Source organism: Triturus cristatus, chromosome 6 (genome assembly GCF_964204655.1).
Source record: "Triturus cristatus chromosome 6, aTriCri1.1, whole genome shotgun sequence".
Lineage (NCBI taxonomy): Eukaryota > Metazoa > Chordata > Amphibia > Caudata > Salamandridae > Triturus > Triturus cristatus.
The window spans coordinates 1,314,984,973-1,315,010,372 of record NC_140589.1 but is presented as its reverse complement, the minus strand read 5'-3'; the positions used below and the strand labels follow the sequence as shown (position 1 = coordinate 1,315,010,372).

Below are 25,400 nucleotides of genomic sequence, written 5' to 3'. Positions count from 1 at the left end.
GAGTGTGTGATTTATCATTGTGCACCTAAGACCTCCATGTGTTCTAAACTAATTTAATTTTCCTGCACCCATTGTCTAATCAGGATACAGTCTGTTTGGAATCTCGGAGTGCATGCTTGTGATCTTGTGTACTAAACACATAAATATTTTCATGCTTGCTAAACATGAGTTGGCCTTTAACTGAAACCCTTTCAAGTTACATATCCCATTGTGCCCACAAGTGAACTGTTCACCCTACTCTTGTCAGTGCAAGACTTGGTCCTAAACTGTTTTTAACCACATACAGTTGTGGGGTTTCTTCTGGTTTTCTTCTTGTGTTTGTTGTTCCGCTACGTTCCTGTTTTTTTTACATTTTCTGCGTGTTTTATATTTTCTGTGGTGTTCATATTTTACATTTCCTACAAATGTATACCTAGGGTAAGATAGGGTAAACTTGGGGACTACCTGGCCTCTCTGGTACTTGTACGCAGGGATATGAGCTGGCCAGACTGGATCTGCTTAACAGTCAATATTTATTGACAGTCAAATTCTATCTGTCTGTTATCTTTTATGGTACATACATTAGTGTTTTGGTGCTTGTTATACATAATGTTTTCTTCCAGGTTCCAGTTACATTCCGGGATGTTGCTGCCTATTTTTCAGAAGAGGAGTGGAAACTGCTGCATGAATGGCAAAAGGAACTTTACCAGAATGTGATGAAGGAAATTCACCAAGCCATGATATCTCTGGGTATGCATGACCTGTAAATGTTTTACTTCCAGACTGTGCTTTCTTCAATAATGTGCCTTTTGCTATTCCTCACAGTTCGAGTACCACTTTCAGAGACATATCTTCATGGGAGTGATTGGGGTGTCACCCTGATAGATGCATTCTCAGGTTGGAAGGTGTGATTCAGAGGCAGGTGTTGCAGTGTTTTTCAGACTTGTCCTGGGATCTGCAGCACCCCATGCCCAGGTTTGTCCCCCCAGATCTTTGAAGTGCCTAGCCAACCCCTTTTCTCCAGCGCAGATTCATGACAAGGCAAAAGAAAACAAGAGGAACCACTTACACACATTGAACCCTGATGTCTCTGCAATTTAAACTACAGCCATATCACCCTGAAAGCTCCTGATCTCAGGCCTGGTTAGTACCCGGAAGGGCGACCGCCTGGAAAGACCAGGTGCTGTAGGCCTAAAAGCCTAATGCCATACCTCCCTGAAACACCTGATCTCGCCTGATCCCTATAATGTAATCATATGTGACAATCCATCACCAACTCATCATATATCTGTTTTGTAATCGTCTTTCAATCGCACCCAATACACACAGTACTGCTGTACTTGCAGCACTTTAAGTTTGAAATGTACTGGCTGGCAGAAATATGTTTCTCTACAAAGCCATCTGCTACTTCGTGGAGTTAGGTCTTCTACAGTGTGTCTTGGACCTTGCACAGAGATCTGTTGACTTTCAGCTATTTTTATGTTTTATAATCACGATACACATACATACTGGTTGGATAGCAAAAGATAGTTGAAGTTCAGTGGCAACTTTCACATTTGAGACATAGTGGCACTGCACCTGCTGCACTAGTGATAGCTGAAGTTTTGAATATTCTTACTATTTCAAATTCTGGAAGAACTGTATTGCAGCCAGACATTGGCCAGATAAGCCATCACTATCTTTGCCTTATCACAAATCTCTTAAAGACCTGGAAGGGAGTAGTGCCTTTTCTCCTTTAGCCTATTAATGCTAGCTAGGATACCCATGGTTAACATCTCACGGGACTATCTGGCAGCACATTTCTATCTACACTGAGATTCACATAGGTTACTATCACCTCTTGCTTTGCTTTATCCACAAATATGAAAATAGGACAACCTTGGAAACCACCACACTTTCTCCCTCTGTAACCAGTTTTTCTTATCCCATTGGTTTTACACATTTTATTACTTGTTTTAAGTATTCGTATTAATTCAAACGTAATTCAAAGGCTTCCCCTCTGTTGCTCTACTATAGTAACTAATTATAGGTCTAAGATTTTCTATTCAGTCTAGCAACGGTTTAATTAACACATCAAGGACCCTAAGAGGTGTTGAAATTAACAATGTGTTCTCTGCACAGGAAATTCAAGTAAAATTGTTACAATGTTTTATAAAAGAACAGTGTCACTCTTGGTCTCCACTATTCTTGCTCTACGGCACTTAACAGCATTCATTCAATAACATCTTGTGTTCTACCTTCTGGCATGGTAGTGAGTACCTATGATGGAAGTGTGTTAAGATCAATCCAGGAGATAGGATTTGTCTTTAAATCTTTTATTCCAACTCTTGAACATACAGCAGAGCTTCAGCCTCCGTCATAACCGCTCTCTTTTGCCCCTCTCTCTGCTCCAAATTTTCCATAGCTACCGTGGTGCAATCTAATGGCTCATGGTCAAGATGGAACACCATTGAGCCATTGACATATAATTTATAACACATCTACCGCCCCTAAAATGCAATATTCAAGGAAAGCAGGTAACAGAAAACAGTTGGCAATACAAATACACATATGTACATCATAGGCCACTACACCAAAATACATAGCAGAAAAACAATAATGGTGTTGTGGAAATAACAAATCGTAAATAAATACTATTGAAATGAAGTCAGGTTAACAAACATACTCATTGAAGTATAGGCACTTCTTGCTCCCTGTAAAGTGTAACCATTCTTCACATCAACTCATAGTCATCAAGATACAGTGGTTTCCTCCAGTACCGGGAGCTTCCTAGACACTTTTGTTTGATTAATGTAGAATTATTCCATAGATTGCTATAATTCCCAGAGTCATGCAATGGAGGACCAAACTGTTGGGCTTCGGAGGCTTCATCACCCACTACATCTTTTTTTCTGCACCTAGCTAAACGTGACATACTCCACACTCCACTAAGTGTGGCACGCGTGTCCCGTGCCACAGTCGAGTTGCACAGCTTTATTCACATTTGAAGTATATAATCACTCGTACTCCTTGTTATTACCAAAGTTCATCCAAGTTTTATTCTCTTATTACTACTGTATTTAATCCATCACGTCGAAGATGAAGTTCACCATTTTTCCACATTTTAATCGCTCAAGAATTGCCCATCCGGGCCTATTCACTGGCATGTAAGTAAACTCCATTCCATTCAGTACACTTTGATGTCACCCAATGCATTTCGGTTTTTGTAAAAACCTTCCTCAGGGGTATCTAAAAACAATTTAAAAACGATAATCAGACCCATATATATTGCTATCAAAAAATATAACAAACAGTAAATAATAAACAGAAAAAATGACCGCTACCTATTACATCTCCCCCGCCGCCTATTTATACCGTCATAATCAACACCGAAAACGTGGCCATCTTAAAAGCTACATCCCATATTCCTAACTAAATCACTCTTAAATGTCCTATTTATGTAAAACGAATTTCTAGCCATTCATTAACGTACTTCCCAAGTCCACCTACCCTCAAATGAATCCATGTGCGACCTCCTCATGTGCAAACTAATCTTCATTTCACCCCACCATCGTTTCAACCCCTTTGTTATGCAGCCCGTCTCACTCAGTCCCCTGCAACCCCGTTTATACCTGAAATCTTCGTGTAGTTACTAACGACCTGTGTAACCATCGAGCTCCAACGCCCTTGCTCAAATCCCACCTTTACGATCCTCCCTCTTTTTAAACCAAACACTACCTTCCCCAGCTGTATACCATCAGTGACGTAAATTTCTAATCCCACCCCCATGAACTAAAAGACATAAACTGAAGCCTATCTAATACTTACCAAAAAAGTGTTAAATACTCGCTAATAAATAAATTTGACAATGAGTCATTTTCAATCGTATTTCCTTGTTGATACTGTTGTATGAAGAATCTTCGACATGATCAAAGCAGATGTCGTCTTGAAAGTTATATTTGTTACGTGGGTGCTTTCAGAGTCGGAGCGGGATGTATAATACTCCACACTCCATCATTATTGAGTATGGCCACATTCTTCTTCACTTGAATGATGGATTTTGGGCCTATATACTTGGACTTCCTCAAGGTGACCAAACGGGCCTTTTCACAAAGCCTAGGTCACCCACACTCCATTTCCGTTCTCACACACACCATGCCTCTCATCAAATTGTTTCTTATACCTCATTTGAAGATTCCTGACTGCACGGAAATTCACATCCGTGGCACCCTTCCTGTAATCCATCCATGTTGGATTAAGCTTGGTGCCAGCCAATCTCCTTCAAACCCTGAAATTGTGATATTTTGGTTACCGTGTTGTGGTTATTGCGATGTGCTCACACTCGCATAGACCTATCTTGAGGGATACATCATTCTCCACTGCAGTCTGGGCACATGCTTTCACCAGCCAATTTATGCTTTCCACAAGACCATTTGCTTGTGGAGAATGCAGCACAGTGTGGAAGTGTGTAAAAGAAAGTAAGATCATCTCAAAATCCTTTCATCTCATCAGAGAAAAGCTGTACACCATTGTTTGTGAGGATTGTCTTTGTTACTCCGCATGCAAAGACATCCCATAAAAAATTCAGAATGCACTTGGTGGTCACAGAATTTATGAAAGAGGCAGACACCCACTTTGATGTGTAATCCACCAAACCCAACACAAATGCAACTTATTCCAAGGTTCTTCTGGGAATTCAACTGTAGACAACAGAACAGCCCTAACTGATCTGGACTTGTCATTACCCACACATTGGAGGCAATCCTTCACCACTCTATCTCCCTGTCTGTCTAGACCAGTCCACCACTACCACTCTCATACACTGGCGGTCAAAATTCTACCTAGGTGTCCCTCATGGGCAAAGTTCATGATTTTATTCTACAAACCTACTGGTGGGACCATCTGGTCTTCATGGTACAATTTACCATTCACAATGCTCAACTCCTTTCTGACATTCCAGAAACCTTTACCAACTTCATCCAACCCTTAAAGACTAAGCCAACCTGCCACTACATGGCCCATTATCAACTTCCTTACATTATCTTTTGCTAATTCCGTCTCCCACTCTGTCTTGTGAATTGCTGATCTCCTGACCCACATGACTGGATGTTCAGCTTCAGTAAGAGCATACCTTGCTACAGGCAACCTGGATAAACAGTCGGCAGGTACATTCCTTGCACCAGGTAAATATTCAACACAATTTTTTTTTTTTAGAGTTTTATATAGCACGAACAAGACCCGAGACATCGGGTATCAGAGCGCTTTACATGAGCACCAGTTTCGTTACAGATGGACACGCTAATTTTGGTTAGGCACGGGGAGATTAAGTGATTTGCCCAGAATCATAGGATGTTGAGCGTTGTTGCCGAGACTTGAACCCGGTTCCCCAGCTTCGAGGTCGACCACTCTAGCCGTAAGGCTAGATCCTCTCAGTTGAATTCAGCTAGACCCTCCATCCATCTTTCAATTTGTGATGTAGTGCTCTCAACATTCCTGCAGCCTAATAGCTTGGCCAAGGGATTACGGTATGTCCTAAGTACAAACGATACACCCCACAGGAAAAACTTAAAATGATGAACCACCCAGGTACATGCCAATGCTTCATGTTCAATTGCAGAATTCCTTTCTTCAGCCCCTCCAAGAGAGCGTGAAGCAAAGGCTACCAATTATTTTCTCTATCTGCCATCTGGGACAAAATTGCTTCTAACCCTTTCAAACTTGCATCAGTCGTGAGAACAGTTTGCATGGAGACATCAAAATGCCTGAGAGTGGTCAAAGCTTCCTTAACTAGCTGGAAGGCTCCTTCACAATCCCCAGACCAATCAAAGTTCACAACTTTCCTGAGTTGGAGTCTTATAGGTTGAATCACACTTGCAAAATTATGGATGAATTTGGAGTAGTACTCCACCAGACCCAGGAAAGATCTGACCTGTTCATTATTACTGGGATAAGGTGCTGTAGTGATGAGAGTTGACTAAACCTAGCTTGGGACTTATTCCATCACCCAATATTGCGTGTCCCAAATATGTAACAAAACTCACACCAAACTTGCACTTTTCCTTCTTGATTGTTAGTCCACTGTCTCTGAGTCTTGCTAACATTTGCCTCAAGGTAACGCCATTACTCTTTTTGTCCTTACCATACATCAAGATGTCATCTTGGAATAACATGACCGAATCTTCTCCCTTCAGCATACCCTTCATAATTTATTGAAAATATGCTGCCTCTGAGGCTAAACCAAAAGGTACCCATATAAATCTGAATGCCTCCAGTGGTATGACAAAGAATGTGAGTGCTAAAGAGTCCTCGTACAATTTCACCTGGTGATACGCAGATGCTTTTTAAGCATGACCTATGCTTCATTAATATTAGCTAAGGATTGCCAAACTACCAAAATGTACTCGCTAAGGTCCCTTAGATCCACACACATCCTAAACTTATTGCCATTATCTTTAGGGGTCAAGACTATGGGGGGCAACCGTTCTGAGGATTCTGTCTCCTCAATTACTCTCATACTTAGCAGTTTGTCAAGTTCATCCTGTAAAGGCTTCAACATCAGATTAGGTACCCTCCTCACCTTGTGTACTAGAGGTTTGGCACTTTTTTGTAGAATAATTCTGTGTTTAAAATCCTTCAAAAGGTCAAGTTCATCTCTAAACACATTCTGGAATTTCCTCACCATCCCTAAACCTTCACCAATGTTTGCCACCAAATGGACTTTCTCTGGAGAATTGGACTTAAGAATGATCCCCAAGTCTCTTTGATGAAGCCACCTGAGGAGGTTATCTCCTTATTTAGCCACGTCAACTTTCCCCATGGCCTCCCTGTCTTTGAATTTAATGCTCATTACCATGTACCCAATAAATACAATCTTCAAACTACTGACGCTTCCGGATTTATGTCATGTGGTAAGAACGTGATGCGCTCACTCTCCTACGTTTTGTCCCAGATCTTATCTCGCACCAGGGTAAATGGGGAACCTTAAATAGCCAAGACTTTAAGATTCTTCCCACATGTCATCATCTCACATTCAGGCATTTTGATCTGACCTTCATTAATTCCTCCCTCCACTTGTCTGTCACTCCCAATGGAAGATATGGCTTGCAAATTAGCTTGTTGGCTGACCTTAAGCATTTCTGTCACCTCATATGTCTTGGTGTTTTTACACATGCAAGAGAAGTGCCCCCGTTTCCTACAACACTGACAAACAGCATTTTGGGCATAACAATTTGGGTTGTTCGATAAATGAGTGGAACTGCTACACTTCAAACATTTAAACCTGGAACCTTTCACTTGATTAAAATTCTTAGCTGGCCCTTCCCATATGGTTTTCTGGCTGTTTTGTTTTTCATTAACTCCCTTACTGCCTTTGTTTGCATCTTTCGTACAGTAGAAGTGCGGAACTAACCCCAATCTTTCCCCAGAGTGCGGAACAGTGCCTCACGTTTCTTTGACTCAATCCGAAGTGTGTTCCAATCCTTCAACAATATCCATCGCTTCTTTGAAAGAGGGATTTTTAGCTAGAAGCTTTTCTTGAATCTCATGTCATTAGTGTTACTCGCCAATTGATCTGATCCTTTATGAGAAAATCAGTCAGGTCACCAAATTCACATGAACGGGCAAGCTTTTTAACAAGGCTATATCATTTCCCACTCTTTCACTCTTGGTTTGGTTTCTTGTAAGGATTGTGTGTCTTTCCATCACAACATTTATGCATGGACCAAAATGTTTCACCAACATCAAAACTGACATTTCAGAGGAGGAGCCTAGCACGCAACCAAGATGGCCGCGTAGGTGCGAGGCTCCCGAGGACCTCCGCAACCTCCTACGTTTATCCTGTCTTCATCCTGCCTCGATTGAGGGGACTGTGTCGGTGAGCCTGAGCCGAGGTGGTACCCGTTCCCCGTTCTCGAATCGGACTTCGGGTACCGGAGTGAGCACCGATTGAAGTTTGCGGCCTACTTCTCGCCGGACCCCGGATTTGCGCTGGGGGTGACCCAGTGGCAAAGTGAACAACAACGGCGGGATGGGCCTGGCGAGTCGCGTACCCCACACTTTCGCTTTCACTTTCGCACCCCCTTGCCGTCTCTGCAAGTGAGATCGCGGAGCCCTTTGTGTTGGTGTGGCCTCGCTGGGAGACCCTGCCTGCCTGCCGGCTGTGACCCACCCCGCCGACCTGGGGTGGCCCCCCCGGAGCTCGTGGCCTTGATTGCCTGCCCTCTACGGCGTAGCTGGTGCGGGTGTGTGACCCGTGGTGATGGCCACGAAACAAGACGGAGATCGGTCGAAGACCAAGTCGACCCGGCGTGGCGCCGTACATCAGGCCAACATCATGGACCGCTATACCCTCCAGAAGGGATCTCCCGGCGGACCGCACAAGTCCTCTGAGGGCCCCCCTGATGCCCCGGATTTGCCCATGGATCTGACTCTGCAAGACGTCATGGGCGCCATTGCTGAGATGAAGGCCTCGGTGGGCCAGCGGTTCGACACCTTGGCGCAGAAGATCGACGCGGTCCTCGTGGATGTCGGCCTGGTGAGGGCTGATCTCTCCAAGACCAACGACCGGGTTGATTCTTTGGCCCGAACCACGTCGGGCCTCACGACAGAGGTGGCGGCCCTCCAAACGAAGGTGCACCGACTTCGTCAGGCGAGTGCGCTTATGGATCGGCGCCTGGAGGATTCCGAGAGTCGGGCCCGGAGGAATAACATCCGCATCATCGGAGTACCCGAGGGACGGGAGGAGGCGGCGGCGGATCTTTTTGTAGAGGACCTGATCGCTACCCATCTCCAGCCTCGGGGACTGAGTAAATTCTTCGCCGTGGAGAGGGCCCACAGAGTTCCCGGGGGAAGGCCGAAGGTCGGAGCCCCTCCGCGGCCTCTCATTGCCCGGATTTTTAACTTTCGGGACAGGGACGCGATCTTGCAGGCCTCCAGACTGCAAGGGCCGATTAAACTGGAAAATATGGAGGTGAACTTTTATCCCGATTTTACTCAAGCGGTCCAGAAGCAGAGACTGAGTTTCCTGGGTGTTAAGCGCCGGCTCCGGGACATGAACTTAAAATACGCCATGCTCTTCCCGGCCAAGCTGCGGGTAGAGGTGGATGGTCGCACGTACTTTTTTGATCGTCCCGACGCGGCCGGGGACTGGCTGGACACTCTGTCTGGGGGTAGTGATCGAGATGGTGGGGGGGGCGGCGGGAGGAGACGGCCCACTGGATCGGGACTGAGGGGTTGATATTGGGCCTCACTCTGGACGACTATGATGCCACTTTCGACCAAGCTTCTGTCTTTGTTCTTTCCCCTCCCTTGGAGGTTGTGTGTGGGGTCTAGAAGGGGTACTATTTCCTCCTCTAGGGGGTCTAGCTAGTTTCATTATATAGGGGCGACAGGCACACTGCAAGTTGGGGGGGCTGTCTGGGCTCATGCAGGGGTGCAGGGAGGGGGGAGTTTTGTTGGGGTGGGTGGGTTGGGGTGGGGTGTTGTTCGTTTCTACCACAAGGCAAAAGTATCGTTGTGTTATTTCTAAAGTGCTCTCTGGGAGACGTGTGATGGCTTCTGTTTATGATGGGGGGTAGGGGACTGAGTCTGTTGTCCTGGAATGTTAATGGATTGGGGGACAGGATAAAACGAGGTGTGGTCCTGCAGTTCTTGAAGCGAATTTCGCCCGATATAGTTTTTCTGCAGGAGACACACCTCATTGGCAAGTCCTTTTGTGCTATGAATCGACGGGGCTACCGCCTTGTGGCCCATTCGGGCTTCACGTCTGGTTCAAGGGGTGTGGGCATTATGGTTAAGAACTCGCTCCCGTTGGAGATTGATGAGGTGCTCCCCTCCTTGGCCTTCCGGATGGGATTCTAGTGGTGGGGGGGGATTTTAATGCTGTGGTTTCCGGAACTGTGGATCGTCACCCCCCTAGGGATCTCCCCCGTGCCCAGGCGTGGTTGTCTGGCCTCTTGGATACCTTGGGGCTGGTGGATTGTTGGCGTTTGAAACATCCCACGCAGCTACAGTACACCTTCCATTCAGGGGCTCATGGTAGTCTCTCACGGCTAGATTATGTCCTGGTTCCGGCGGCGCACGTGGGGAGGATAGGGGAGGTGCGCCATTTGGCACGGGGTATTTCGGACCACTCCCCGCTCTTGCTGCACTTTGATATTCTTCCGAGGGGAGAGGGTAGGTTGGTCCCGATTAATCCCTGGTACCTGCGTGACCCCACTATTCGCGCAGAGCTGGTTAAATCCCTTAAGCGCTACTTTGACGAGAATGTGGGGTCTCTGTCATCGGCGGTCTCACTGTGGGAGGCGTTCAAAACGGTACTCAGGGGAGAGGCCTTGTCCCTTATTTCCCATTCCCGGAGGCGCGAGCGGGAGGAGGTGACCCGTGTTGAAGCTGAGATAACCGAGTTGGAGGGTGATCTAGAATGTGGGGTGACGGATGACAAATTACATGTTCTCCGACTCAAGCAGGCGGCCTATAAGACCCTCGTCACGGAGGCGGCCAAGGGCCTCAGTAGAGAGCAACAGGGGAGACTGTATGATGTGGGTGATAAGGCTGGTAAATTGATTGCGTGGCTGGACAAAAAGGAGAGAGCGAGTCGAGTTGTCCCGTTGATTGAGAAACAGAATGGTGTGTGTGTCATTGACCCAGAAGAAATCGTCTCCTGCTTTGCAGACTATTTCCGTGGGGTGTATTCCCCGGTGTCCTCCCGCTCTGAAGAGGATTCCCATGCCCTGCTCAGGGATATCGCACTGCCTTCCCTTTCGGAGGAGGACAGAGTGTCGTTGGACGCCGCTCCGACTTCCGAAGAAATTGCCCTCGCCATACGTTCGGTCGCTTCCGGCAAGGCCATGGGTCCTAATGGCCTTCCCATCGAGTTGTATAAATTGCGGCCGGATACGCTGGCGCCGCATCTCCGTGCTATGTTCCTCGCGGCCCACTCGGCGGGTTCCCTCCCGCTAGACCAGCGTCTAGCTACTATCGTGGTTATCCATAAGGAGGGGAGGCCACGGGACCGGGTCACATCCTATCGGCCCATTTCGCCATTGAATGCGGAGCCCAAAATCCTCGCCAAGGTGTTGGCCAATCGGCTGGTCGGCGTAGTGTGTGACTTGATTCACCAGGATCAGTCCGGCTTTATCCCTCATCGCAACACTGCGCTTAACCTGCGGCGTTTGCATGGGGTGCTCGCACGTGTCCCGTTCATACGGGAGCCGGCCATTTTGGCGTCCTTGGACGCCACTATGGCGTTTAACACACTTGAATGGCCTTATATTTGGGCGACGCTCGTGAAGTTTGGGTTTGGCCCAGGATTCATCGGTTGGGTAAAATTGTTGTACTCTGGCCCGCTGGCGCAGGTGGTTGTGAACGGTAGAGTGTCGGCCCCGTTCGAGCTGGGCAGGGGCACGCGGCAGGGCTGCCCGTTATCGCCGCTCCTTTTCGCGCTCGCCTTGGAGCCCCTGGCGGAGTGGCTGCGGTGGGAACCTTCTATTCGTGGTCTCCGCTGGACCCCCGAGTATGAGGACCGCGTATCTCTATACGCTGACGATATTCTCCTGTACCTGGCTTCCCCAAGTAAATCACTGATAGTACTGGTTGATGTATTGCATTCATTTGGTCTTAACTCCGGCCTTGTCATCAACTGGGCTAAATCGTGCGTCTATGTTCTCTCTGGGGAGGATCCTATCCTTCCGCGGGGCTGTCCTATCCAGATCGCCCCGCGGGGATTTCGGTACCTGGGTGTCTTCATTACCCTGGACGCGGAGGCCCGATATAGTCAGAACTTGCTTCCCCCCCTCCAGCGCCTGAAGGAGGATGTCGCGCGTTGGAGGCGCTTGCCGCTCTCGCCGCTCGGCCGGGCGGCATTGTTTAAGATGATGTCGCTGCCGCGTTTCCTATACGCTCTGCAGAACACAATGGACGTCGTCCCGGCGCGCTACTTTCGCGAGGTGGAGAGTTTGCAGCGCCGACTGTTCTGGGAAGGTAGACCGCGTATCGCCCTGGCGAAGCTGACGCTCCCGTGGTATGACGGGGGGATTGCCCTCCCGGATATCAAACGGTATTATTGGGCCTCCCAGCTGGCTGCGATTAATCACGGCCTGTACGGGCCCGCTCTAAACCCGGCCTTTGAAATGGATAAGATGTTACTGCCGGGTGGTGATTATAACCGAGCGCTTTACTCCAGCTCGCTTGACGCACGTCTGACGGGCCCCACGCGTGTCATGGTACGAGTGTGGCACGCGGCTAATGTGGCGATGGGGTGGAAAGATCGTTTGACCCGGGCGTCGCCACTATACGCATCTGAGCAGTTGGGCTCCCTGTGGACCTCGAAGGGCTTTGAGAAGCGGGACATGATAGGCATCAGCAGGGTGGGTGATCTCTGGACGAGGGGGGATTCAAAACGTTCGAGCTGCTACAGACAGAATTCCAGTTGCAGGACAGGGAGTACTTTCGATATATGCAGATCCGTCATGCGCTATGCTCCGTATTCCCGGACGTTGCCTCCATCCCGGAGTATTCCCCTCTGGAGGATAGAGTGCTAGATGGACATGTACCGGACAGCACGATTTCATTAATCTATAAAAAACGTATCAATGACCGCTCGGGACTGCTGACTAACCTTCGTGAGGCGTGGGTGGCCGATGGATTGGAGCTGGATGACGAGGACTGGGTATCGGCGGTGGCCTCCCCGAAAGAGGTGGCCATACCGGCCCGCCTTCGCTTCGTCCAGCTCAAGATACTCCATAGGGTCTATGTTACGGGGCCAAGGCTACTGCGTATGGGCTATGCTGTGGACGGGTTGTGTAAGCGTGGGTGTGGTTCTTTGGGGACCTTTCTCCATATTTTGTGGGAATGCCCGGAGGATGGAGCGATTCTGGCGTGGTGTGCATGAGGTCCTGCGGGTGGTTACGCGTGTGTCGCTGCTGCCCGAAGCGAGGAGATGCCTGCTGAATGTGTGGGAGCCAACCGACTATTCGATGCCGCAGACGCGGTGGGTGACTCTGGGATATATGGTGGCCAAACGTGACATCGCTCAACTGTGGGGTTCCCAGAGGTCGCCGACTGTCTCGGCTTGGAAGGATAACATGGACTGGTGCATGTTTCGGGAAAAGGTGGTGTATGTTGCGAGAGGTAAGCCTGGGACATGGGTGAACGTATGGGGCCCCTGGAACGCCTACCGCGGGGGAATCTGTACCCCGCCGTTATTGCCCGATCCGTCACCGGCCCCGTCCCCTTAGCCAGTTTATCTCCCCGATTCTGGGCACTGAGTCCACCTACTCCCCGTCTTGACCTTTTCCCCCCCTTGATACTCCTATGGATTGGTAGGGTCCCCCCTCTAGGGGAGCACATGCTGCAGTTTCCGATTGTGGGTTGCCTTGTGGATTTGTTTTTTGTTGTTATTTATATTAAAATGAAACCGTTATGTGGCGTCCGAATGGTGTGGCTACCACCGCTTCTCACTCCTGTGCATTTCCCTTTGCCGCGGCATGCGCGCTATTGTTTGTATCACATGCTCCTCTTGCTTGCTAGCGGCCGGCCTGAAGGTTGTAGGCCCATCTTTGTATATTTTTTTAATTTTGTAATAAACGGTTTAAAATAAAAAAAAAAACTGACATTTCAGATAAGTCTTTAGGCTCTCCCTCAGCACTGCCAACAGTAATTTCATCCAAGCTCTCACATATATTAAGCATCTATATACCTAAATTGTGGAGTCAAATTCCTTGCAGCCGAAAACCTCTCTCCACAATTGCTAGGAGGTAAGAATCAAATTATTTTTCAAATTTCTTCCAAAGCAAAAATGGTTTGCTATAGCCAGATAAGAATTGCGGAGGCTGTGACATTGTAGGAATAGCGATAATGACCCTACAAAGGTAAACTCAAATAATAAGCTAAATAAATTGACTGACAAAATAAGCTAAAACAACAATTCAGAAATTAATAAAGTAACACAATAGATTGAAATAATAACTGCATCACAAATATGTTGGTATGAAAAATAAAAACACTAACAGTTGCATGCAAGAATCAAGAACTGTGCTATTAATCCCACTTGAGCAAGAATAAGGTGTTACAAATCACCATAGCAAAACAGTGCAATCCTCCACAGTGAGCTGATAAGTCAGAATCTCAGTTTTCCAATACGTCGCTGAAGAGATTCCAGTGGTGCGGCAAAACAAACAGATAATCCTTCAGTTTCAACAAAAAAAAATGATTAGTGTGATCTAGTTTTTGTGAATGCGGTGTAATGATGTGACCGTACTATGCACTGCGTGAATTCAGCAAGCTATCCGTATCCAGTAGGTTGCTGAAGAGGTTTCAGCGATGCAGCCAAACAAACAGATAATCCTTAGGTTTCCATAAAGAAATGATTAGCGCGGTCTAGTTTGTGAATGCGGCGTAATGACCTGACCACGCTATGAACTGCATGACTTCAAAGAGTTATCTGGTCGGCTCTGTGTGGCTAGGCATGCTCGTAAATCTGCACGTGCTGGTCACCAGGGAGACTGCACTCAAGCTGCGCATGCAGGGTTCTAACTTGCGCAGTGGCAGCCTTCCAGATTGCAGAACACAATAGATGCGGCTCACCATGAGAGATGTGAATTTTAAATTCTGGTCACACGCGCCTCTAAAGAACCTTCCCCACAGCAGCATGTAGTAGATGTGGCATGCCACGAGAGTAATGTGCTTTTCAAACCCAGGCCATAACAGTACATTTATATAAATCAATATTTTATTTCGAAAGAAAACAAAAACTCCCTGTATTACTCACTATCCACAGTTCCAATGCTTTTGGTGTACGGCAACACTTTTACTTCAATTATCTCCAATAACTTCATCTCTTTCCAATTAGGGAACAGCACACTGGGCTCTGTCAGGATCCTTGAGGGGTTTTGGTGGATGACCTCGCCCTCTCGATAACTCATCGCTAATGTTAAGATGAATCCAGGAGAAAGGATTTGTCTTTAAATCTTTTATTCCAGCCCACCAACATACAGCACAGCTTCAGCTCCCATCCTTACGGCTCTCTTTCTCCCCTCTCTGCTCAGAATGTTCCATAGTTGCCATGGTACTGATCCAGCGCAGACCCAATAATTTGGACAGGGACGAACATTCAATTATTCCATGTACTGTGGCCCATACACATACACCCAATCTCCCTGTTGCGGTGGTGGCCAATTTGATTCGATTTCCTTATCAAATCATATAACCCTAATTCAATAGTTATGGATTTCCACAAATTCACATATAATCACCTAGGATCAATTCTTCATCTACTTGATCGAGGGATCAACTAGTTGAATAATTGAAGATAAATAGTAATTTCAAATCATTGACAGATGCAAATAACCACAACCTTTTGTAAATTATTACATTTTATCTAACTCAATGCATTAATTCAGAAAAACACCTCATGAGAGAGAATACAATCTAATAATCATCTAGCAAATACTCAATCTCAACAAATATATTTGTCACAAGGAGGGGATAGATGAAGAGATATCAGACAATATAGGCATCAAATTAATTTCTCATTTCAGAAAAATAGATGAAGAGACAAAGCACAAAATAAATTCTCGAGTTATCTAAGATACCAACCCAAGGAAATAAGAACGAGGAATACCACCACCCTGGTCTAAGTAGCGGCAAGGGACCCCCAATCAGAGTGTCAGGGATCACTTAAGATCAGGATAAGGATTGGACTGGATCGACTAAGCCTCTCTGCAACCGGTAAATCAGCAGCGCACCCTCACTCTCGCCGTCTCCCTCAAAGATCTCCCAGCACCCACACACCCCAACCCCTAAATCACCTATTCTTTATACCCTTTTCGTACATGTCCATCTCACTAAAGTTGCTAATACATCCTATTCTAGCTACGGGATTGGTTAAAAACAAGGGGTAGATAGTCATTCAACATTAGATCATGCATTCTTTAACTACCCCATTATTAATTTTCATTTCCCACCTATTCAATATACATCCCTACTCTCTCATGAGGAAAAAGTATCATGTTATGGACAAAGTTTATACATTTTATAAATTCGCAGACTTTCACACGGATGCACAGAAGTTGGCCGCTCGTCAAGTGTCTTGTCCTTCACCGCATCACACTCTTTCAGCTGGCTCAGCAAATTTATCCACAGCATCACGTGGTCTGTGTGCGCTGCAAGTTTCACTCATCACTGTTTATTAATAATGGGGTAATGAAATGTTCACTGTTAACCACCCTCCTTCACCCAGATCCAAGTTAGTAGTTATTCTAGCAAAGCATAAGTAAAAGAAAAGTTAATTAGCATTTCTTAAGCTTCACACAGCATGCCTTCTAGTATACTATGCGCACAACTTGCAGTGTAAGCCATTCACGACACATTCTACTCAACATAATATTACACCTATAGTTATTCTCGTTTGGTTAAGATTATTTTCATGCACTTTGCGAAGCGGTTTACCCTCATGTAACGTATAGGTGCACATATCTACTTAACATTAATATATGTTACGGGGGTACTCAACAAGAGCGAGTTTCTTTTTCAAATCCCCGCTCCATCAATCCCCCCATTGATGGCTTTTGAAGCCATCACAAATACTCACTATTCCGAGTACCACTTTTTTATGTTATTTAAAGCTTAGTATCTTTCTCCTTTTCCATGGCACTCATGTCTAACCTTTTCATCATATCATAATATTCTTCATTTATTTCCTCAAGTTCTATCTCGTCTCTTTTTCTCTTTACTCCTTTCTTTTTATACTTTTTATCTAATGTATCTTTATTTCTTTTCATGCACCTACAACATTTATACGCTGTTATTATTACTAAAATTACTATTGAAACCATTGGCATTACTATCTTCCCTATAAGACTCTCTCCAAACGTTGTAATCCAATTTTTTACAGCTGTAAAACTTTTTCCAACTCTTTCCCAGATAACGTCAAACTCCAGTTGGGATAAATCCTTGTGTAACTTTGTAATGTTCCTAATGTAACCTTCTATCCCTTTACTTTTATCAGGGATATATGTGCAGCAATGTTGAATTTTTAATGTTCCACAGACTCCACCCTCTTTTGGCAAAATAATATCAAGGGCAAGTCTATTTTGCAAGACCATTGATCTGATTGTCACCATTTTGGTATCAATCATCAAAAATCCACCCGCAGTATCTGTTGATAATCTATCAACTACTGTAGACAGCCTTCAAATTTTATGCGGATTTAGTACTACCCCAACTGATGGGATCAGTGCAAAGAACAAATCACCTATTAGTTCAGTAAAACCTGCTCTCCTTCTGCATGTTAATCCTTGTTTTATTTAATTGACACTATTATCCTTTACGTTTAAATGATGCATTTTTGAAAACACAATCCCAAAGTAGCAACTCCCATACCAGTGGGCAGGAAACCTATAATAGGCTTTTCTACCACATACATAGTATATCCCCGGGAAGACAGGATCAGTTCCACCCTTTAATCCCCAACCTCCTGTAATTTGAAAGGTATGTTCACATTCACTAGTGCCTATGAAATAATTATTGTAGTTAGTCTTTGATCTCAATAGACATAATTTCCCTCTCTTCGACCAGTCTAATGACATTGCAGCATAAGTTTTACTCTTTTCATAATTTCCTTCCTTAAATGCCCAAGGTGGTTGTTGTATCTTTTGTTCAATCGCTTTTTTCTGGAAACTCTATTTTCTATGTTCTACCATATCCAAAAACAATCATTCCTCATAATGCAGTCCACATGTTAGGTTATTTTTATAAGCATGGTCTAAATCTAATGGCTTGGTAGTATGAAAAAATTCACCCATATGATGTGCATGTTTAGCACTTTCTATTATGTTTAGTTTACTTATTATTGGTACCTTTGATAATACCAAACCTACATCTGTGTACTGATACTCCAATTTACTTTCCATGTAAAATAGACTACTAAAGACACTACATGAAACAGCATATGTTACAGAGAGTTGATGATATGTTATTCCCTCAGAGACAGATGAGGGCAATTTCATGCAAGCATAACAGTCACTCAACATTTATGGTATTAGTATATTCATACAACAACTTAGTAAATACATTTAATGAAAAATCATTATCCGATTCCTCATGATGGAGTATGCTTCCATCTAACTGTTCTCCATTAATATTTATGGTCTGTTTAGCAATATCTTTCATTCTCTTAGGATACACTTCATTAGTATTATTGCTAAAGTTATTCACATCAAAAATTGGTATGATTACTGTTAATAGGATATATAAGTGTCAGGAAGAAAATATTACAAAGGCAAAATTCAACACATCTACGCTTTAGTTTAGATTTTGGTTGTTCAGTTACTTTGTTTTTCCTCATTTTAGTATTCAACAAAAATAGAAAATGCTAACAATCTCCTTTCGCTAAAGCCTAAGAAAAATCTAAATGAACTTCTACATAAAAATATAAAAATATGGTGGTGTAATCCTACACCTAATGACGTTTCTTCTTTACCCCTTTTAGAGTTCACAAATGACTTGCTCTGACAAAACCTTTAATCCACCTCAGGCTGGAACAGTTCTTTGTTAAGGTGGTTTCAAATTGCTCTCATCCTCATTCTCGGTATCGCTATTCTCATGTTCTGAATTTAGATCTAAAGTTTCAAACTCCTCAAGGATGACATAAGTCCATTCGGGGGCATTGTATTTTCTACAGGGAATCATTGTGCTTTTTGATCTTCTCTTTGTGCCTTTTCCTAAATCTTCTTGTTCTGTCTGACTTGACATTTTGTTGCTTTGTTCTGGTCTGTTTCTGAATCTTCTTCTAATTTTTCTGTATTTCAGCCTTTTCACCCCATTTGACCAGCAATCTCTTTTTCTAGGTTTCTTTGCCTGCACTATCTTATCAGCTCCTGTTTCCTGTTCGCTGCTTCTTTTGTTCAGTCTTATCTCTATCTGTCTTTCTTGGTTTTCTTGTGTTTCAGTCTCTGTAGGCTCAGTATTTGAGTCTGACTCACTAGCCGATTCTCCCTCTTCTAATTCTTCTTCAATCTTTTTCTCTTATGAAACAGCATTTAGAATCTCTGATGTTTCTTTTTCTGTTGCCACAGCCTTTTTACCTTTTCCTGGTTCAATAACAGCCTCACCTTCTTCCGACTCAACAGCAGTCTCTTCTGTCCCAGGATTCACCTCGACTTGTGCTTGGCTGCTCATCGTCCAAAAGTTCACTTGAATCTGTCACTCCAGATTCTTCAGCCTCACACACTTCAGCAACCAGTTGTGGATTTTTGTTCCTCAGTCGCGGTTCTTCAGGTCTTTCGATTGGACTTGGGACTAGACGAGTATGGCTCGCATGAATCCAATTTGACAACCCAAAACACTTCACTGCTGTGGTTGTCACCAATACGATTTGGTAAGGGCCGCTCCAAAGAGGTCTAGGCACGTTTTCCTCACGTGCTTGTTCACAAGCACCCACTCTCCAGGATTCAGGTCTTGTGCTTGGTCACGCTGTGTCGGTGTGGCATCTCCTCCAATCTGACGGGACACTGAACATACCAGGTCAGCCATTCTTCTGCAATAGTCCAGCACACGATTATCAGAGAGATTTATCAGTTTATTTGCAGGAATGTATGCTTGTCTCATGGCTCTTTCCATTAACACTTCATGGGGACTTAACCCTGTCTTTTTGTCAGGTATACTTCTAAGACTCATCAGCACAAGGGGCAAAGCATCAGGCCATTTTAGTGTTGTGGATGCACACACCTTTCCTAATCTGGACTTTATGGTGCCGTTAATTTTTTCAACAATACCAGATGCTTCAGGTCAGTAGGCACAATGTAATTTCTGTTCAATTTGTAACGCAGCACAGATCATTGAAATTATTTCATTATTAAAATGCAATCCTCTATCTGATTCCAAAGTGACTGGAATACCAAATCTTGGTATCAATTCTCTCAACAACAATTTAGCAAAAGTCAGACTGTCGTTTCTCCTCGTTGGGTAGGCTTCTACCCAGCGAGAAAACAAACAAACAATGACTAGGACATACTTTAGTCCATTACATGGAGGTAATTCGATGAAATCGATTTGAAGTCTAGTAAAAGGTCCTCCTGCTTTCCCAATTACACCTCAGCTTACCACCTGAGTTTTGTTTATGACAAACAACACACCTTTGACACAAACTTTCAGCTATTAATCTAAACTTGGGATTGTACCAGGACTGTTTGAACATTCTTACCATGGCGTCCCATCCAATGTGCGCATGTCCATGGTACATCCTAGCCATGTGGGAAAGTAATGAATCTGGCAATACTGGTTTCTCATCATAACAGATCCATATCTCATTATCATTTTTTCTGCAACCTGCTCTTTTCCATTCTTCCTTTTCTCTGTCACTGACTACTTCCTGCATTTGTCTCACCTCATCCCATGTCTCGATTGTGGTGGCGACCATAAGGTGGCATTCGGTATTTCCTCTTTCAATAGATCGATTTATAGCTAGGGTATTTTGTGTACAGTAACCCGCTAATTGATCCGCTTATCTGTTACCCTTTGTCACATCATCATTTCCAGATTGGTGTGGAGCACATTTCACTACTACAATTCTTTTTGGCAACTGTAAAGCTTCCAACAATTCCTTTACAGTTTTCCCATTCCGAATTGGTGACCCAGAGGAAGTCATGAATCCTCTTTGTATCCACAGCTGACCAAAATCACTCACTACACCAAAGCCGTATTGGCTGTCAGTGTAAATTGTTACTTTGCCAATTTACAAGCTCTAGTAAGAGCAAACAGCTCTGCAACTTGGGCAGATTTTATGCCTTTTAGACAAGACCCTTCCAGGGCTCCAGCCAGAGTACAGACAGCATATCCAGCGCGCAATTCACCTCTTTCATTCCTTAAACAAGATCCATCTACAAACAGTTTGCAATCAGACTCTTCCAGTGGTTCATCTGAAATATCTGGAAGGGGGTTGGTACAAAGCTCTGTCACTTCCAAACAATCATGTTCTGCTTCTTCTCTCACCTCCTCACACCTTGAATTTGGTAACAATGTGGCAGGGTTCACAGTAGTTCTTACCACCGTCACATTTTCAGCACCTAGGATTACTCTCTTGTACTTAGTCAGCCGACTATTTGTCATCTGTTGAGTTTGAGTACCAGTTAAAAGTATCTCAACAGAGTGTGGTGCATGGACTTTTACTGGGTAACCCATCACAATTGATTCACTCTGTTCCAAACTCACACAAGTGGCAGCCACTGCTTTTAAGCAACCTGGCAATGCGGCGGCCACTAAGTCCAGAGTAGCAGAAAAATATGCTATTGGACGCCATGCAATTCTGTGCTTCTGTGTTAAGACCGCAAGCGCACAACCATCTCTCACAACAGTATAATGCAAATTCTTTAGAGTAATCTGGCATTCCCAGGGCTGGTGCCTGGCAAAGACTGTTTCGCAGTCTATTGAAAGACTCCATACTCTCCTCATTCAACACAATTGGATCTTTAACATCTTTTCTAGTCAATTTTTGTAAAGGCTTTGCAATCAACGAAAATCCACATATCCACTGCCTACAATATCCGACCATTCCCAGAAAACATTCTCACTTCTTTCTGATTCCGGGGCGGATACATCTTCTTGATTATACTGATTCTCTCTGGGGTCACTTTCCTTAGTCCTTTTTCAATCTTATGGCCTAAGTACTGAACTTCCTGCCTACAGTACTGTAACTCTGATGGGGAGACTTTGTGTCCACCTTCAGCTAAATGATTTAACAAAGCAATGGAGTCTGTTACACATGCTTCTCGAGTTTTGGATGCCAACAGTAAGTCATCAATGTATTGGATCAGGACAGAGTTCACGGGCAATTTCAAAGTTTCCAAACATTTTTTCAAGATCTGATTAAAGATTGATGGACTTTCAGTATACCCTTGAGGAACTCTGCACCATGCCAAAACACGATTTCCGAACCGGAAGGCAAATAATTATTGACTATCCAGATGCAAAGGGATGGAAAATAAGGCCTGACACAAATCAATGACAGTATACCATTCAGCATCACATAGGATCTGATACAGGATTACAGCAGGGTTTGGTACTATTGGGCAACATGGCACAACTATTTTATTCACCTTTCTTAGGTCTTGAACTATTCTATATTTTCCGTTAGGCTTTTTGATACCAATAATGGGAGAGTTACAAGGACTGCTCATTATTTCTTTTAGGATACCTTGTTCAATCGTCTGATCAATCACGGGCGTGACTCCAGCAATCACCTCTGGACTCATTTTGTACTGGGCAGTATTTGGATACACTGCTCCATCCTTCACTATTACTTGAATGGGGTCCACATTTCTCATTAAACCAATTTATTTTCCAGTAAAGTCCCACACATCTGGACTCACAGTACCTTTCAATTCCTCTGGTAAATCTTCATCAGTCAGTAATGAATATAATTCATTTACTTCTGACTCTCATTGGGCCATCAATAATTTGTAGTCAACATCCTCATACGGTGTCATTATTGCAACACCATCCGTGTGTACAATAAATATTGCAATTCATTTTGCACAACAAATCCCTGCCCAAGAGATTCACTGGACTAGTGTCACACCCTACAAACCGATGCATATCTTTGAAATTTCCAATGTGAACTTCTATTAGGGCTGTATAAGGAGTTTTTATGTGTTTGTTTGCAACGCCTACAACTTGGATAGTTTCTCCCGAGAGGTGTAGGTTTGGGATTTCCGCTGTCCTCACAGTGGAACGGGTAGCACCAGTGTTCAATAAAAAGGTGACATCTTTTCCTTCTACCTTTCCATCAATAAATGGACCTGACTGATCCACCGCTAAAGATGTGCCAAGTACGCACTCTTCCTCCCCTCTCAGGCACTGTCACTGCATCAACTCCAAATCACTCATTACTACGCACCAAATACTGCGAAACTGACGGGCTCTTACCAAACTGCTCTTCTCCTCGAAATCCCGAACTTGTACTATACATCTGCATATGAGCATTCATATTTGGAGGTATGGGCGGTTGTGGCACCTGTAACTGGTGTTGCAGGGATTCTGCTTATGCACAGAACTATGCACAGGAAACCAGGACCTCAGTGAATTGTGGTGTACCAAAAACTCACCTCAGAACCCAGAACCCCTTATCCGACCAGCATCAGTGTCCCATTCGTTATCCGAGTTTTATCTCGGCGGTCCCAATGTATAGACAACCCAGAACAAGCGACTTAGGGTATTCTCAGGAATGGTGAGAATCAGAAATACCTGTTCGTAATTAATCTCATATTAGTCCACAACAGAATAAACAGAGACACAGTAAAGTTTAAAGAGTTTATTTTATAAACCTCGTGTCCTAAGATGCAGTACTTTGGCTAACATAAGCAGACAAATGATTAAGATCAAAACCATCAGCATAGTTACAATACCATAGAAAATGAAAGGAGTAATCATACTAAAATGACAGTGGATATCAGCCACCTTCCTTTCGCTAATAAACTGATATTATTATTATTAGACTAATAAAAGGTCTCTAGGCTTGAATGGGGAACCCCATACCGTAAAGATCAGCTTAGTGGGATCACATCACAGGATCAGCTAGACTCTACTCCTGGGAAAGCTCTTCTTCCGAATGTGTTGAAAAACATGCAACACTGCAATATTAAAAGCACCTGACTTTCAGGTATTTGCAGCTGCGTGCGTGTTTTGGCTAAATAGTGAGCCTATCAACCTGAACCCAACAACATACACCGTCTAGCGACCCAGACTGTTTCTTTACACAATGTTCAGACCAAGGTCGCTGCTCACTGTTTGGGATGTGAACAACAGACAGTTCTCATGTGAAGCAAAGTCGAGCAAGCATTTCTCAATTAATAACATGTAACTACAGTGTTGTGTGCAAAAGCAGCAAAAGCGGCAAGATGGCTTTCTAACATCTAACGCGGTTGTGCTAACTTAGCATTGTACGTATATAGATAGCAATCATCACTACACTGGGTGGTAACTACCTGCTGTTGTTGCTTCCCAATCGCTTCATTCTGCATCTGTGGATTTAAATTTTGATTTGCGCCATTACCCTTCTGTGCAGATCTACACTCATTCTTCCAATGTCCAACTTCCCGCAAGCATGACAAGGAAATTTCTTTTTAGCCTCTTCTCTACTCATTTAAAATTTGCCCCGAGTCTCAATATTTGTCCTGACCCTGGTTCTGTGAAACAGTATTTGTCTCCGTATGCTGTTCAGGCAATTTTACTTGAGCCCACATCATTTTCTCTTTTAGCTTTTTTAATCGAGAGTCAATATTGTTGCTACACTACTTTGCATATCTCAAAATTTAATTGATAGACTTGCTTTGCCAACATAGCATATGGTGCTGTATCATTGCACTAATTTCAGGTCTTAATCCATAAACAAACCGATAAACAAAATGTCCCATATCCTTATCGCAAATGTTTTCAAATCCACTATAGTATTTTAAATACCTGTAACAGCCTCTAGTAATAGGCATGAACAAATTCTTTAGGCTCCTAGGTTGTTCTATCAATTTTTACCCAATCTGTTTCTTTTGAACTGATTTTCCCTTTTAAAAAGGTAATAACCTGATGATACTTTTTCATCACCTCTTCAGACGGGGCACCTGTTTTTGCATCTCTAGGATATTCATCTTTTGGCCAATCAACCGTAATCTTGCATTCGGTCCACAAATCTGCAAGAACCACTATTTCAAATAACCCACCTAGATCTTTCAGCAATACATTGGATACCTTCACAACTTGATCCACTTGTTTGTATCATTCAACCGGTTTCTCTCGTAATCTTGGGAAATTATTTGTTAAAGACGATATATCTTATCTAGTCCAAGGTATGTGGACATACCCACCACCTGGAACCTCTGTCATGGGACAAACTCTTTCTGCCTGCTCAGTTTCTTTTACTTGAAACATGGATGTTCCTTTTCCACTGGCTTCCTCTTTCTTTTTCACCCATTTACTTCTCCATTTGTTTAAAATATTAATCAATTCTTTCAACTGCAGTCTTTTTCCAGACGTATTCAAACTTTCTAAATCTTTGTCAGTAAAGCCCATGCGGCACGGTTTTTCTAACACTTTTGATTTCTCAAGATCGATCCCAAATTCACCTGCTACTTCTGAAAATTTCTCAGGAAAATTCTTTGTTCTCCATGTAATACTCTTGCACAGAAACATCTCATCTTCTGTATAAGTTCCTAATCTTTCTGGACTTATCGTTCCAATTATCATTTCTTCCAAGTCTACCTTCAATTGACTCACATTCATACCTTTGGGCTGGGTATCTATCCTTGTTAATTCCTTTACCCAATTACTAAGCTATTCTGGAGTTGGACCCGTAGAACTTCATGTTACGGGAGTCATATTTTGACCTAAATTTCTTGGCTCTAACTGGGTATTTCTTTTTGGGGTTTCAGTCATTAAATCTCCAATCGGTAGATCCA

General features: G+C 44.0%; 1 protein-coding gene across 2 annotated transcripts in view; it reads left to right on the top strand.

Moving 5' to 3' along the window:
- The window catches only part of LOC146821356 (uncharacterized), a 149,107-nt gene that overhangs the window by 7,083 nt on the left and 116,624 nt on the right, over positions 1 to 25,400 (top strand). For both annotated transcript variants that reach the window (XM_085612300.1, XM_085612301.1), the window contains exon 2: positions 603 to 729. In XM_085612300.1, the coding sequence (XP_085468426.1) occupies positions 603 to 729 (127 nt within the window). The remainder of the gene's footprint in view (positions 1 to 602; positions 730 to 25,400) is intronic.